Source organism: Callorhinchus milii, unplaced genomic scaffold (genome assembly GCF_018977255.1).
Source record: "Callorhinchus milii isolate IMCB2004 unplaced genomic scaffold, IMCB_Cmil_1.0 Scaffold2, whole genome shotgun sequence".
Classification (NCBI taxonomy): Eukaryota; Metazoa; Chordata; class Chondrichthyes; order Chimaeriformes; family Callorhinchidae; genus Callorhinchus; species Callorhinchus milii.
In genome coordinates this window covers 113696797-113712248 of record NW_024704743.1, presented here as the reverse complement: position 1 = coordinate 113712248, position 15452 = coordinate 113696797, and the positions used below count along the sequence as shown (strand labels likewise).

At 36.7% G+C, this 15452-nt stretch overlaps 1 protein-coding gene across 16 annotated transcripts in view; it reads right to left on the bottom strand.

Moving 5' to 3' along the window:
• Window positions 1–327: 327 nt before the first annotated feature.
• The window catches only part of eya1 (EYA transcriptional coactivator and phosphatase 1), an 80009-nt gene continuing 64884 nt past the window's right edge, over window positions 328–15452 (bottom strand). For all 16 annotated transcript variants that reach the window (XM_042332237.1, XM_042332236.1, XM_042332240.1 and 13 more), the window contains 6 exons: window positions 9623–9681; window positions 9352–9512; window positions 8305–8419; window positions 7396–7517; window positions 5761–5861; window positions 328–2517 (listed from right to left, as the gene is read on the bottom strand). In XM_042332237.1, coding sequence (XP_042188171.1) covers window positions 2437–2517; window positions 5761–5861; window positions 7396–7517; window positions 8305–8419; window positions 9352–9512; window positions 9623–9681 — 639 coding nt within the window. In that variant the 3' untranslated portion in view covers window positions 328–2436. The remainder of the gene's footprint in view (window positions 2518–5760; window positions 5862–7395; window positions 7518–8304; window positions 8420–9351; window positions 9513–9622; window positions 9682–15452) is intronic.

Here is a 15452-nt window from a genome sequence, read left to right as displayed (position 1 = left end):
GTACCTTAAAATGTAGTATCATAAGCACAGAACAATAATCTACACTGTCTATCTTTAGAATTTGCAACATATCGGATACCATTGTCAGAATCTATTGTGAAGAAGTGCATTATGTATATTTTTTGCCACAAAATATAGTCAATTCACTTTGCAGTCTATTCTGTGAAGCGCTTTGAGACGTGTCAAAAACGCGATAAGTTGCTGTATAAAATGCAAGATTATTATTATGATGTAGAAATAAAACAAAGACAAAAGACAATTGAATAATGTCATCAGATAAAACCTGTGTTTTCCTTTTAAGAAAGTACCTGTAAAGGATAAGCACTGTACATTTCACAAATTGATTTTATTAATTTAAACACAAAAGTCATGAGAAAAGTCGGTACAGGTTTTTTGCAGACACAACACACCTTTTTTTTTACATGGCCCGGTGATCTGTTGGTTTCCAGTCATTCTGATTGCAAAAAGCAAAATCATAAACCACTGTCTTATTATTGATTTAATCTTTCAGTTAGTAAGTATTTAAATAGTCCACTGTAGTCTTGTTCTAGCAGAGGTACTTGTAATGTTAATTTCCCCTCATGAAAAGGTAGACTCCTTTGTATTGTTGAATGATTTCTTGATTGAATGAATTGTTGTAACAAATAGCTGTACGGCATTTATCAAATAACAAGCTTTTTATGTATGTACATGAGCTGTAAACCAACAGAACTGAAGTCTCTCTATAGTGATCACAGGGGAGTTCTATGTCAGGCATTTGTCAATGTAAGCTAAGATTTATGTTTATTTGATAACTTATGCAAATTTGCAATACAGTTAGTTTAAGCTAACAGGGATAAATTTTATAAAACTTACCAAATGAAAAACAGCTTTTCTCTGCCTATCAACAAATGAGCTACATAGAACACATAGAACAGAATAAACTCCATGTATGGAGGAAAAGAAAAGTGGAAGGGAATTATAGTTAGAATTGCATTCACAGTAAACAGGCCAAAGCTTTTTGTCTTCTGTAGTCCGAAGTGCCAAAGCTTTAAAAGGTCCAAGACCTCAAAAAAAAATCTCAGTCAACAGCATAGAATGTTAATAATATTTTTCATGAAAAATGGACACTACCAAAATAGATCAGACCCAATTACACAAGAAAAAGTCTATAATGTTCTAACATTTCTTGCTTTAAAAAATCTACACGTTAATTTCCTAGAGTATTTTCATACAATAGAATGTAGATGCTACAAGGGCTTTAGCTTTCAGTAAAATAATGCTCATTCTAGTTGGTAATAAAAGAAAAGCTTTCATAATAATAAAAAATATACTATATCTTCTACATTCTTTGTGTATGAAGAGATTCAGGAATTATTCTCTACTTTCTTTAAGCAGAGCTGTTAATGTATGGATGATGCAAGATGGATGAAAATTAATTTAGGAAAATGTGAAAGGCTAAAAAAGAGAGATAAATCTTTTTGACACTTGACATCCATGCTTTTGGTCTTGACAAAATTCTTATCACAAAAATTCCATTATCTACATATTTACCCAACAGAAAGTTGCACTTTAACACACCAACACTTTGATAAGGCACAGCACATGTGCACACAATGCCTTGCTAAACTTATACTTCACAAATTAGGCATTGCTACCTTTCCATTGCATTTACCTTAACAAAATGTAAAATAATTGTCTGATGATTACAAATTTACACAAAATGACATTTTTATATACATGATTGTCTTAGCAAAGTAAATAGCCATCTTAAATGATAAGACAAACCATTTTTCTGTAAACTACTTTGTGACATGACAAAATCAAATGTGCTTGCTGTGTCAAATGATAAACATCTGATTAAGTACCTTCATAAATGATGTTAACACTTAACAGTCAGTTCATAAATAAGGACAGATGTACCCCTGGCTATCTGTAATCAGGGAAGCAAACTTTCTCCACAAGCAAAAAAAACCCACTAGCAGTTGTCCAACTCAATTTTTAGTGTAAGATTTACATTTCGTCTGGCAAATATAGTTTGTTTCCTTACCGAAGTCTTAATCTTACAGTTATTAACCGTTGAAGCACTGGTATCTGTTCTGAAAGCCGTACAGAGTTCTGGTTGATTCAGCAGGGTAAAGGTTAAGCATCTTCCGTTTATTCTCTTCACGGGGATGAACTCTTGTAGCAACATAACAACAGTTAAACATTGTTCAACATTATGATGGCTTCTCACTGTACGCATCTAATCCACAGTCCTTGGGAGTCACCAGCTGCTTTGACAGAGATTCATTCTCCTCCATTTAAAGGAAGGTTAAGGGTTAAGACAAATTGCAGCTGTATGTCAACACTTGGGACACATCACACAGTTTGGAGTTAGAAGCTGATCAAGACACAGTACTGTAGTCCATTGATAGTGAGGGTGGAGAACTTGTGTTTCAAAGTGCCGATATACTGCTACAAGTACTCCAATTCCAGGGCATGATGTAGAGACATAAGGTCAGAGTGGCTTGAGATCCTCCAGAATGGCATAGTGTGCTGCGAACAATACAAACAGGAAATCTGAGAAGACTGCATAACCGCTGCTCTGGCTAAACAATTAATTGTTTGAAATGCCAACTCTAAACAAGCCAAAGGTTCAAGGTTGTAAACTGTGACAGATAAATAATTGGTTAGAGCTATTAAAAGCCTGCTACCATGTTTTCATTGAAAGTGTCATAGGGTTTCTATTTTTAAAAGAGATTAAAATATTAAACTGCATTTGACAAGACAGCTGAAAAAGCAGAGATATGATATAAGTCCTTTAGCATTAACTTTTTGAACATTAATTAATATTTTCTGTGTTTCATTATGTATATAATAATCCTTGCATTTAATAAAGCACTTTTCACATCTTCTAGACGTCTCAAACCCTTAAATCCAGTATGGATAATCCAAATTAATACAATTAAAGGTGATATGAATTACCAAAGTTCTTTTTATTTGGGGAAGGCGGCAGTGCATTCATTGATATTTCTCTTTCCTGGAACATGATTTAATAAACTATTTATCAATGAATTAAATTTACTTCAGGAAGACCTGACTCATTTGAGGAATGATGTTTGTGTCAATCGGTCCTGTTCACTACAAAAACAAATGCATTCATTGTAGAAATACGACTCTCAGGTGAATTAGGAGACCTTGTCAAGAAATGACTTGAAATCTTTTCCGTGGATCATTACCAAGCCTTACCAAAGGTAAATATTCTCAGAAGGAATACATTCCAATCCCTAATGCTTGTGCTGACCCAAGAAATGGCCTTTTCCCTTTGTTGTGTAAATTTCCTATACTGTAGAGGATGAAAACTTTTTCCATTAGCTATCAATTCAGATGCATCTCATCAGGACAAATGTTCAAATATACCCTATTTACATGTATACTTTTAAAATAAAGATATATAAGTTTGGGTTTCCTACTTTATCTTGTTAAATTTCTTTTCTAAGGAATGTTTTAACCACAATAACTTTCATCAGTTACTTCTGGGAAAGATTGAACTCTTTCCTTAGGGGTTCTTTGTGGATAGTATATTAGCTCATCCCATTATATCTCTGCCATCCAGACATTAACTCATCACCATTGCTTTCTTTATTTTAAACTAGGTATTTGTTAAAAGAACTTGCAGTCAAACAGTTGCTATTTTCCATGAACATATTGCAAACATGAATTGTGCTAAGATTACTGATGAGTTTAGTAATGCAAAATCTAAAAGGAGAATTCTGCCTGCCAAGGTATGGAACTTTAATCAGTAATCTGCATTGTTCCATTGCTTGGGCTCCCAAAGAAAGGGCTTGTTGGAGCATGCTACTCATTTCTAATGCCTGCTAAGAACTCCCTTTTTGAAAGGTTAGAAATAATAAATACTGCCTCATTCTTGCACCTAGTAATTTTGAAGCTTTCTCACTCTTCATTACCTCTAACTGCAGTTTGAATTAAGAAAAGCTACCTGTCACATCAATAGGTCAGGTCCATACCTGTTCCTTAATTAGCATTCTAAGTGATGTGGTTATTGTGAGGGAATTCAGTTTACATCAAAGCCTTTAAAAGGCTGAATACACATGTCTTTCTACTGGGTACATTTACATCAATCTCTTAATTTCAACAACAAAGAAATGTGGTGTCTGATGCTTAAGTATCTTAAGAGCATTCATACAACTAACTGATTTACAGAAAAGCCAGGTAACAGCCGAATGCCATTCTCTTTTTCATAACTCACCATATACATAAATCTCCCAATTTCAACAAAAATGCAAATGTACTTTGAGTTTTTCCTGTGCTTACTATTAATATGAGGAAACATTTCTTCACTCAGAGGGTAGTGAACTTATGGAATTCACTACCCCAGAAGGCTGTAGATGCTCAGTCCTTGAACATTTTCAAGGCTGAGACTGATAGATTCTTGAAAAATAGAGGGATTAGGGGATATGGGGATAGGGCAGGTAATCAGAGTTAGGTGAGAAGATCAGCCATGATCTTATTGAATGGCGGAGCAGGCACGAAGGGCCGAATGGCCTACTCCTGCTCCTAATTCTTATGTTCTTATGCTCAAAATGACTTAACATCTAAGACATGCTAAACTGATGGAAGCATTTTATCATTGTAATTAAGAATATATATATATAATTAAAATCGCTATGCTTTCTCTAATAATAGCACATAGGAATGAGCATTTAAACTTTAAGATGGATCTGTTAGTCAGGGAATGAGTGAAGCAAGTCTAACGAAAAGCCAGAAAACCTATAGTCCTTCATGAATTACTTGAGAACCTGAAAGCAATTAGCAGGAATGTAGATGATGGGGAGGAAATGTTAGATGCAGATCTCCTCTACACCACTGGGAAGTTCAATACAGCTTCACTAAGTCACCAGAGTGTGAGTACACCAATAGATCAGCAAGGAGCTTGGATACACCTTCTGTGGACCACCTTTAATTCACCTCCTTTAGGTCTCAGGGCCTTGGGACGTCCTCCTGATGTGAAAGGCGTTTTATAAATGTCATTTTGTTGTTGTTGTTGTTGTTTAGATGATCACAAACATCAACACTTCTCATGACTATCAGGAACTTCAATATCTTTCCTCCAGAATGGATTAGTGGGCACTATACAGTGAGGGGAAGATTATTTTCCTTCTCCAATTATCTTCCTTCCACTTCCTCTCATGAATATGCTATGCTCCTTTTCCTTCTACTGCTGTCTGTTTCATATCAGAATGGCTATTATTCATTTGTGAATCTTGTGATCGATAACTGGCTATTCCATGGATAGGCAAGGGGGATAAAGCTGAGCCTGCCCTCATGCAATCATACACTTGCAGCTTGCAGCAGATGTCTCTCGATAGAGATCAGAATGATGTCCCCTCCCTAATCCACAGGTGCTGAGGCTAATTGTACCCCCCAACCACTGCCCTGTCTAAGCAGACTGGAATTTGAACTTGCACCTTTCTGATAATAAAGGCATGTAGTTACATTGGGCATTGTCGTCATCCACTAGTTCATTGAGGAAGCAGACAAAGAACCTACGAAAGTACAGACTTTCATATTTGTAACCGTCTTTGAGCTCTTATGGATTTGAGTCCTTCAGTCCCCCAAACTTGTGTCTGCCATGAATAACAAATGGTAAACAGCCAGGCACAGTAGTAAACAAGATTGCAGGCTGGAATTTTGGCCACAGTAATGCTGTTTTAATTAGGATATGCATATGCATAAGAAATTAGTATAAAGAAAGTCATAAAATCTGAAATAATTTACCTTTTTAGATGCCTGTTCTTCTTCAACGCCATCTCCCACAACAACATAAACTACTTTTCTGCCAAATCTTTGAATTATTCGTTCAAAGCAGCTTTCCTTCCCTGAAGTGAAAGAAGCAAATTGTAAATGTAAAAATTTCTATTCCACTGTAGTTAAGTGATTCAAGTACCACAGATAAGGATTTTAGCATTGGTCTGGTCTTCATAACTCCTTAAGCGATAAGCTGCAAGCCTCAGCTATGCTATCATAAAGAAACACAGATGACACAGTTGACACCAAGCCTAGCAGAGAGGTATTTTTTCCCCCAAATGAAAAGAAAGATAATAATCCCTCAAGAAAAAAAACAGTGATGAAATTGGTCACTTCAATCCCTGGCTGTTTGTGGGACACTGCTGTGCGGAATTGGCTGCCGCGTTTTGCCCATAAATATACAATCAAGTCACTTTATAGTATATTCTGTGAAGCACTTTGAGAAGTCTAGAAGACATGAAAAAGCGCTATATCAAATGCAAGGATTATTATTATTATTATTATTATTATTATAATAAACTGTCAGTTTCTCATTCTGGACCAATCTCAGGTATTTTCTAGTGGACACTTTCAAAGCAGCAGATTTAGTTGGAAATCACAAACCTATCCCCTTAACTGATTACATGGTGGATTGTGGGTTAACTTGGAGATCAAAGGAGAGGCTAAGAGGATATTTTTATTAACCAAGTTTCCAGAACTCTGCAGCCCGTGTCCTCTCCCGCACCAAACTTCGTAATCCCATCTCCCCCATTCTCGCCCGACTCCATTGGCTCCCTATCCTTCAGAGGATCCAGTTCAAAATCCTAGTCCTCACCTACAAAGTCCTCCATGGCCTTGCCCCACCCTACCTCTGCGACCTCCTAACCCCCTACCAACCTGCCTGTTCCCTCCGCTCAGCCGGGTCCGGCCTGCTCCACGTCCCCCGACCCACCCGCCCCACCATTGGCGGGAGAGCCTTCAGCCACTCTGCCCCCAACCTCTGGAATTCCATCTCCCAATCACTCCGCCTCGCCCCCTCCTTAGCCTCCTTCAAATCCTACCTCATGACCCTCCTCTTCGACCATGCCATCGGCCACCCCTCTTCCCCTCCCCTCCCTTCTCCCCCCACTCTGACCCCAGCTCGGGTTTGAAATGCTGTACACTGTCCAGCGCCTTGGGACGTCCTCCCGATATGAAAGGCGCTATACAAATGTAATCTTGTTGTTGTTTTGTTTAAGTGAACATTTACATACATGTAAAAAAAAACATTGTCATGAAAATAAATAAAATACACTAAAGCTTGTTCTTTAACAAATGAATAAATTCAATGAATTAATTTGATGAAGTTCCAGATATTAAGATCATAAAAACGTAAGAATTTACTAGGCGAAAGAAGACTTAAGTCCATTTAGTTCGCCTTCCACCATCCTGGCAGTCGATTATCATGTCCCAAACCATATACTGTATCCCAAGGTATTATTTTCTAGCAGGAATCTATCTAATTTGTTCTTGAAGCAAACAGCATTTTCTGCTTCTGCAGTTTCCCCAGGGAGCCTGTTCTATAAGTTTAACACTACAACAAAAAGTGATTTGAAACATATATCTGTCAAATCTTTTATTACTCACCTATTTTTGTTGCACTATATATATTTTCAATTGGAAAAACAATTCCTAATCCATACAACAAGATTTTGGCAAGAGCAGGTATCAGCTGCGTTGTTGTTACTAAAATATTTACACAATTTGACCTGAAAGACAAGATAATATTTGGGGTATTGTTAAAACCTATATTACAAAAAGTGTACAATACATGCAGTTTTAAAAATAGTGTATCACTCTGTTTCAACTTAAGTACTATAAATTGTTTGATATTACTGTGATGCATTCAATGTTCAATGACACAAAATATAATGAAGAAAAAGTTAATTATTTTTTTGTGAGAATAAAATTCCCTGTAGGTAACATATTTTCTAGGACCTCCCCATGCTAAATGCAAGCCCCAGCTGCAGTAGGTGACGAGCCCTGACTGAGGTGAGAACCTTTAATATTGCATTCATCATGTGATGAAGTTATGGCTTCTGCTCAATGCTTCCCCACTACGGTGCGGCTAAATCAGGGATACGTATTATGAGTGTGGGTGTGACTATGCTTTCTAGCATTATGTGCCTCTCCAATGTGCCATATCACTGAACAACCCAATGCAATAAAAACAGAAGTCACTAGGAACAGGCAGCATCTATGGAGAGAGACAGCATCCTCTCTCCACAGATGCTGCCTGACCTGCTGCGTGTTCCCAGAGACTTCTGTTTTTATTTCAAACCAGCATCTGCCGTATTTTGCCTTTTACCCAATGCAACCTTTTTTTAAAAAAAACTATAAAAGTGTAGCAGTTAAATTATAAGAGAACTATTTTGAAAGGTCTCTCCATTGTAATCCCTTTTTTAGTATGTCCCTCTAATGAAAAAAAATGCATTTACTTTTGCCAGCAGAATAACCCCAGTTTACTGCATATTGTACATTCATTCCTGTGCTCACCTTGAATGAATGAGTGTGAGCACTTTCAGTGCAAGCGTTAACCATGAATCTGTCAGAGCTTCAATTTCTGCTCGCAATTGTAACCATGATTCCCTTTTAGTTGGACCAAGGAGACCTGGAATTTAGAGAATGTTATTTACCCCAAGATATCAGATTTAAAAAAAAACAAAATCGCTTGAAACGTATTTTTCTCATCAAACGCCCTGAAAAGAAAGAACTCTATTTGCCACTTTGTAATCCTAACATATAGCTAAAGCCAAACAACTTCAAATACGGTTGTTGTACTTGGGAGCCAAAAAAGTAGTCACAAATAGAACAATAACTCAATTTATCCTTTTTTTTTATTTGTCAATTTTCTCCTTTTTTGAAAGAAGTTGGGATCCTACAGATTGTGGCAACTTGCCCAAAGTGGCCGGTTATTATGAAGCTACACAGTGAGTGTTGGCAGATTATTAAAAAGTGGGAACTTCACAGTCGAGGTCAATCCTATCACTACCCTAAATCCACACATATGTAGTGCCCAGCAGGGAGATCACTATGTAGTAATTGGGAGGAGGAACCTTAGCTAATGTTTCTCCTCTTTAGTCCAAGAGCACTAATGTACTAACAGCAATTTTAGTGTCCCTTCTCCAATTGCTGCCTAGCTATTTTAGTACGGAATCCGAATAAAACTTCTAATCTTCTAGTTTATGTGCTACACCTCAAGAAATGCAAGAGAAGCATTGTTGAAGAGAACCCTTTGGTCATCTGATCTAGGGCAATCCAATCTTAAACAAAACACCTATGCCTACAAAATACAGTCACTACACTTAGGAAATCCTGTGAATCATTTTAGATCAGCCTTCCTATCAAATACAAGGATTATTGGATTATTACTATATTATTCATCAATTACCAAGTCAAAAAACGATTTTGCCATTCTGAGTTACTTGCAGGATAATAGTTACGGTGTGAAGGGTGCTATAGAAATGCAAGTTGTTGTAACAATTCCACTTTGAGAGTTAACAATAATAATAATAATTATATTATTATAAGAATAATACTTGCCTCCTACATTGTTTTTGTAGGTGTTATATATTTCTTTCACTCGTCGATAGCGAAAAGCCAACTTCCTCATCCAATCAACTCCTCCACGCACGCCAGTTGCGAGGCAAAGATTTGCACTTGTTGCTGCAGCGTGAAAGCCGTCTGTTGCAAAGTTATAAGTACTGTGTGGATAGATACAAATGAGACTCCAGTCAGTAAAGAATAGATGCTTGTCACATGTCACATCTTGTATGTAATATAGGTAATTGTTATTGTTCCATGATTGCAATACCTTAAATCCTGTCCATTATCATCTGATGACACATCATCAATGTGAACTTGATCACATTCCTGAAAAAGAATTACGAATATTAGCAAAATGAATAGTAAAACAAAGATTGAAAATGACTCCTGTTTGAGTAATTTAGAAAACACCAATGTAATATTTGGGCAAATGGTTGAATTATTTTCAGTCCTTTGCTTCATTTGGCATAACTATTAAATCCAAGTAAAAGATGAAATCAAGAAAATATTTACTTAACTTTATTTTGTGAATAAACAGAACCTAAATGTTATTATATAACTTTAAGCAAGCAGGAGTAAAATGTTTACTTTATACTTCAAGAGGACTAGAGTAATCAGTAGATGGCAGCCTTGCCAAACCACCATTTTGTTTCCCTCGCTGTAAAACATTTTCTCTTCTGCAGGATCTGCATATGGTATGAAAAACATGCTGGAAACATTTACATTTAGTAGCACTGTACTATGTACCCTGTACAGTAATACTGGAAGAATTGGCAAATATACAAAAGAATCCTGAAAAATCAAATGTTAATAAGATGACAAAATATGTTTTAAAATTGCTTTATTGATGACTAGAATAGTGTAGATGCATTAGTTCATATGTAAGAATTTAATAATTTTTTCTCTGATATATACTATATATTCATGTACGTTTTTGTGCTCTTTTCTGAATTTATTTACAGATAAATATAGGAAATAATGGCTTCCAAATGATTAACTATGGAAAATCTGAGAATTGAAAAAAGGAACAGAAAGCTATCTTTTGTGGCACTTTACTAATTTAATTCAATTGAATTTGAGAGTAGGTTTTGAATTGTTGATTTTAATTATTCTCAGCTTAAAATCCTTTTCCTATGCTTTTAAAGATGCTAAAACAGTTGCAAATGAAACTCCATATTTTCCATTTCATTCTTACAATTTTTATTTAAATACACGTTCATCTAAGTTGTTTCAGTCAATTTTCAAAGTAACAGAACACAGACATACTGTTGATGCTGCATGCTAGAAAAATTGAACCTGATGCAAACCGCCAATGAAATTATGACCTCTGATTGCTGTTGAGCCACACACCAACATTGCCTGAGGCTTGCAATTAAAAGGAACGTAGTCAAAAAAATCTGTAACCAGTTTGCCATAGATGCTCTGTGCTCATGTTTGTTAAATTGTATACAGCAAAAGCGTTTAACACTGGGCACTGCTAATAATGCTCACTAGACCCCCTCTATTAAGCTGTATTAGGAACCATACCAAATTTGTGTTATAGAAGTGAGGGGCCTGATATAGGGATGGCATTTTACATTGTTTTTCTGTTAGAGGGAGAGCCAGAAGCTAGATGCTATATCATAAGTTATGGTAAATTTGACAGTCCAACAATGAGGGGCGAGTGTAGCATAATTTATAGCATGGAAAGTGTGTCATTAGTTGTATATCATAATTCTGAAAAGGTATTTAGATTTGCTATAAGTAATACTTTACACTCATGAACATTTCACTGGATTTCTTAAAAGACAAATTTTTCACCTCCCTAGATTTGTGGGTAAGGGAGGGAGAAGAGTGCAGAGAAACTAAAACCAGCTGTTCCTTAACAGAATTAAAATCCTGACCCTCAACCTCTGTTCTAATACATCTATTCTGCAATCAAACCTCTCCCAGCAAGCAGTGAGAGCCAAAGAGGAAAAGACTTTGACCCTGTAACCTTCTCCTCCTCTCCAGAGGTCAACAACTTCAGATAAGAGAGAAAGAAAGTCAATGTGGCCTCACAGGAGGGCTGTGAATTTAACATTTTAAAACATAAGCCACCAATTGAAGACATGGTTCAGGAACTTTCTAAGTTGTTTGTTTAATCTGTTTTGTGACAACTCATGAAGGACTCTAATATGGTGGCTTCGCCAATTTGTTATGGGCAGAATAGATTCAACAGTGAATACTAGACACTTCTGGGTGTTACAAATAATTTGCAGAAAAAAAACGAGTCTCCAAAGCCATTGGGGGGGGGGGAATATTCATTTGCTTCCAGACTACCACATAGAGCTTTAATCCTGCAAAGCAGGAGTGCTTGTGTGCAGAGGCAAAACATGAAATTACACAGTTAACATCATTAGAAGCAAAGCCCCTTCTTCAGGAGCTATTTAGTGGAACTGCCAGTACCCAATTACATACTAATTGCCTGTTAATGAATCTATTATGGCTATTCTTCTTCAGCATCCTGTGTTTGTTTCCTCCTACTTGCTTTATTTGAATTGTCAGACACAAGTGGAGGCAAGTGTTCAGAAAGTAAGGATGCAATAATTACGTGGCACCAATTGTCACTACCCTTACTATGTAAAACAGTCAACAGATTAGATCATTTGTCACATGGTTATGGTAAAAATATGGTATCTTATAAGCAATGATTGTAAGCAGCAATGGTTACATTTTACCACTGGATTGTTTCTTTATTATTTACTTTTATCATTTAATTGCTAAACAATCAGCTGTTTTTAGACTTTGTTCTATCTTCAGGGAAATTTGTTCAAATTTGTTCAAATAATAAAGTACACTTCAATTTCAAATAATTTCAAACACACACAGTGACTATTTGAAACATTTCTTCCAAAGACATCTGTATGGTTATGAATTGGTTGATAAATACACCTCTACATGTTTGAAGTTGCAGCACCCAATGTCATTTTTATATCCATTATTAAATAAAATAACTTACTGAAAATTTCAATTTTGCTACATTCAGCTAAAGAGATATTTTTATTTTTAGTGTGGTCTAAAATAAACCATTATTAAGCTCTTTTTCCCCATCTTAGTTTTGCAGCTGTAATGGTGTCAAGTGACTTGTATATTAAATAAAGGGTGTTAAAAATTTACATCCATGCAGGGAATAGAAAGTAAGTGTTTATGATTTATTTTGCCAAAGCTTTTTGGTTAAACATTAAAATAAAAAAACTAGTTTAAATTTTATATAAAACTTGTGTTGCTCTAGAAATGGGAGCAACAACAGCTGTTTATGGCACAGCACAAAAAAGGCTGCAATTGATTTAATGCACATGCATCTGTGTTGGCAATCTTTTTGCATGATATAGTTCATTTTTTGGCACCTAGCAGGAGAATAGTAAACTGAATATTGAAAAGTGCATGTGCAAGTCAGTGAAGCAAAGAATTGCAATGAATACTTTGAACATGAGAAAGAGGTCAGGAAAGCAGGCCTCACTGTTGCCTGCCATTTATCAACCTTATTCCCTCAAATTTATGAATACTACAGTTACACTTAAACTGTGGGGTGTATACCACAGTAGCGAGATTGGAAAAACTACTGAATGTGGATTGCCTTTTTGTTTCTGATTACAATTTGCTACTTTATTCAAAATCTGGAAAGGTTTGCACAGATTAGGAAGGAGTGCTCTGGGCTTCATTCACTGCACTTGCAAACAGATGGCTGAATTGATTCCCACATGCCCGTTGGCTCATGCTAAAAATGAGTGAATTCTGGGTCGCCGTTGCTGTCAATTTCTACACGCTGTGTGTGAGCAGCACAAGTTTGCAGTGACCTGAGGACCTGAAAGTCAGGTTTGTTTTTTAAGCACGTAAGCTGGTGGGGCGCTTGAAGCTGGCTGGCTGTGCACATGCACAGTGAAATCCGCTGCTGCAGTGTAATTTTAAAGCAGGTTGGGATTATTTATGTCGGCTGAGTGAAGGTGGGGTGGGTCTGGCCCATGACTGAACTCATTGGATCTCAAAAATGCTAAAGGTCTGTCTACAATGTCAAGAGAATTTTTCGGTTAATCGATAAAATAACAGGAATCTCAAGAGGATTAATTTTACTACCTTGAATTTGTATTTGGTATTTAATATTACAATATATGCTGTTCATTTAATGAGGTATATTATTATGTTTTTGGTCTGCAGCGATTGTCAGTATGGATGCTGCCTAATATGTCATTGGTGTGTGGTGACCTTCACATTGAAGATTATGATGCTATTATTACTATAAGCTTTCCAAGAAACAATTTGCAATTGGTTACTAGAACATTTTTGGTAGTATATTATTTAAGTGGTAAATTATATTGTAATTAGTTCCCAGCACTTAATAGTATACAATGCTTATTTCAATCCTGGTCCATAAAATCAGTAGAATATTGTATCAGTTTTGTGAAGACTGTTTATATCCTTTCAACTTGCTGCTGTTGTGACCTTTGCATAATTTACATTTGTGAAGGAAATCTGTTGGCACAAAAGCAGTCCCAAAATATAATAATATCACCCATTAAGTGAACAGCATTGTTCATGTTCAGGTCCAGAGGCTGAGTGAAACCCAATTCTACTGTCACACAATATCACACAAACACAATTTTCATCAGGAGTCATTGACTAACAATCAAGATTAGGAGCCTTGGCTGATTTCCCTTTCCTAGCCCAGGGATGTTGAAGTCAATATAGCACCTATAATTGAAGTATCCAATCTGAGATGAGCTAAATCAGCACAGACCAGGTTACAAACTTGCTGACATTGGTTCCATTAACCAATTCCAACCTTGAGGGGCAGAAAGTTTACCAAAACATATTTAATTAAAAATAAGTTTTAGAAAATCTTTCAGAAATAAACATTTTCTCCTTTCATACCTACTCCATGTTGTGACTTTGGCAAACCTACCCATGTAGTCACTCACAAGGCAGCTGCTGTCTCATGCTGGAAGAACCGTGCCCCAATGTGAACTGGCTAATTATTTTGAATGTTGAGCAGGTACTTACACGATGGGAAGTTCGCTGATTTTATATGGAAGGACCCTCTTTGGAGAACATGATTTACTGCAAGTAATTTCCCTTTCTCTGTCAAAGAAGTTGTCACAAAAAGACTTTGGGAGACTTCCAAAGCTGTGCTGAATGGAGGAGGGTTGACAGGAAAACTGATACATAGGCAAGAAACTAAAAAGGTTAAATGGATTTACAAGCGACTGCTTCTACTGTAGTGAAAATGATAAATCTGCTATGATCTGAAATGTTATGTACAGCTACAGTTTAATGCTTGCAAAAAAATATGTAAATTTCTGATGGTTGAAAACAATAGAATCATAGAATTATACAGCATTCTATCATGTCTGTGCCGGCTCTTTGAAAAGAGCTATCTAATTCAATTCCACTCCCCCGCTCTCTCTCCGTAGCCCTGCAAACTTGTCCGCCCAAAATAATTATCTACTTCTCTCTTAAAAGTTGTTATTGAATCGGCTTCCACCATCCTTTCAGGCAATGCATGCCAGATCTGAACAACTCGCTGTGTGAAAAAATTTCTCCTCACCTCCCCTCTATTTCTTTTAACAACTATTTTAAATTGGTGTCCTCGGGTTACCAACCCACCCGCCAGTGGAAATAGTTTCTCCTTGTTCACCCTATCGAATCCCCTCATAAACTTGTCTTAAGTCTCCTCTTAACCTTCTCTGCTCCAAGGAAAATAATCCTAGCTTCTCTAGACTCTCCTGATAACTGAAGTCCCTCATCCTGGTTAATCTCCTTTGCAATGGTAATCATCATCTTCCAGAAGAAGCACTTGTTGGTTTTCATGGTACTTGTCCAGAGAAGAACTACCTATGCAACAGGGCTTTGGCTCACAAGATTGAAGTCTCATCAATGAGCTAAGCTGGTTGATTAATAACAACAACAAAATTACATTTGTATAGCGCCTTTCACGTTTGGAGGACGTCCCAAGGCGCTGGACAATCTGTGTTTCGGTCCCAAGCTGAGGATCGGGGAGGGCAGACGGGGAAGGAGGGTGACTGAAGGAATGGTTGAACAGGAGGGTCTTGAGATGGGTCTTGAAGGAGGCAAAGGAGGGG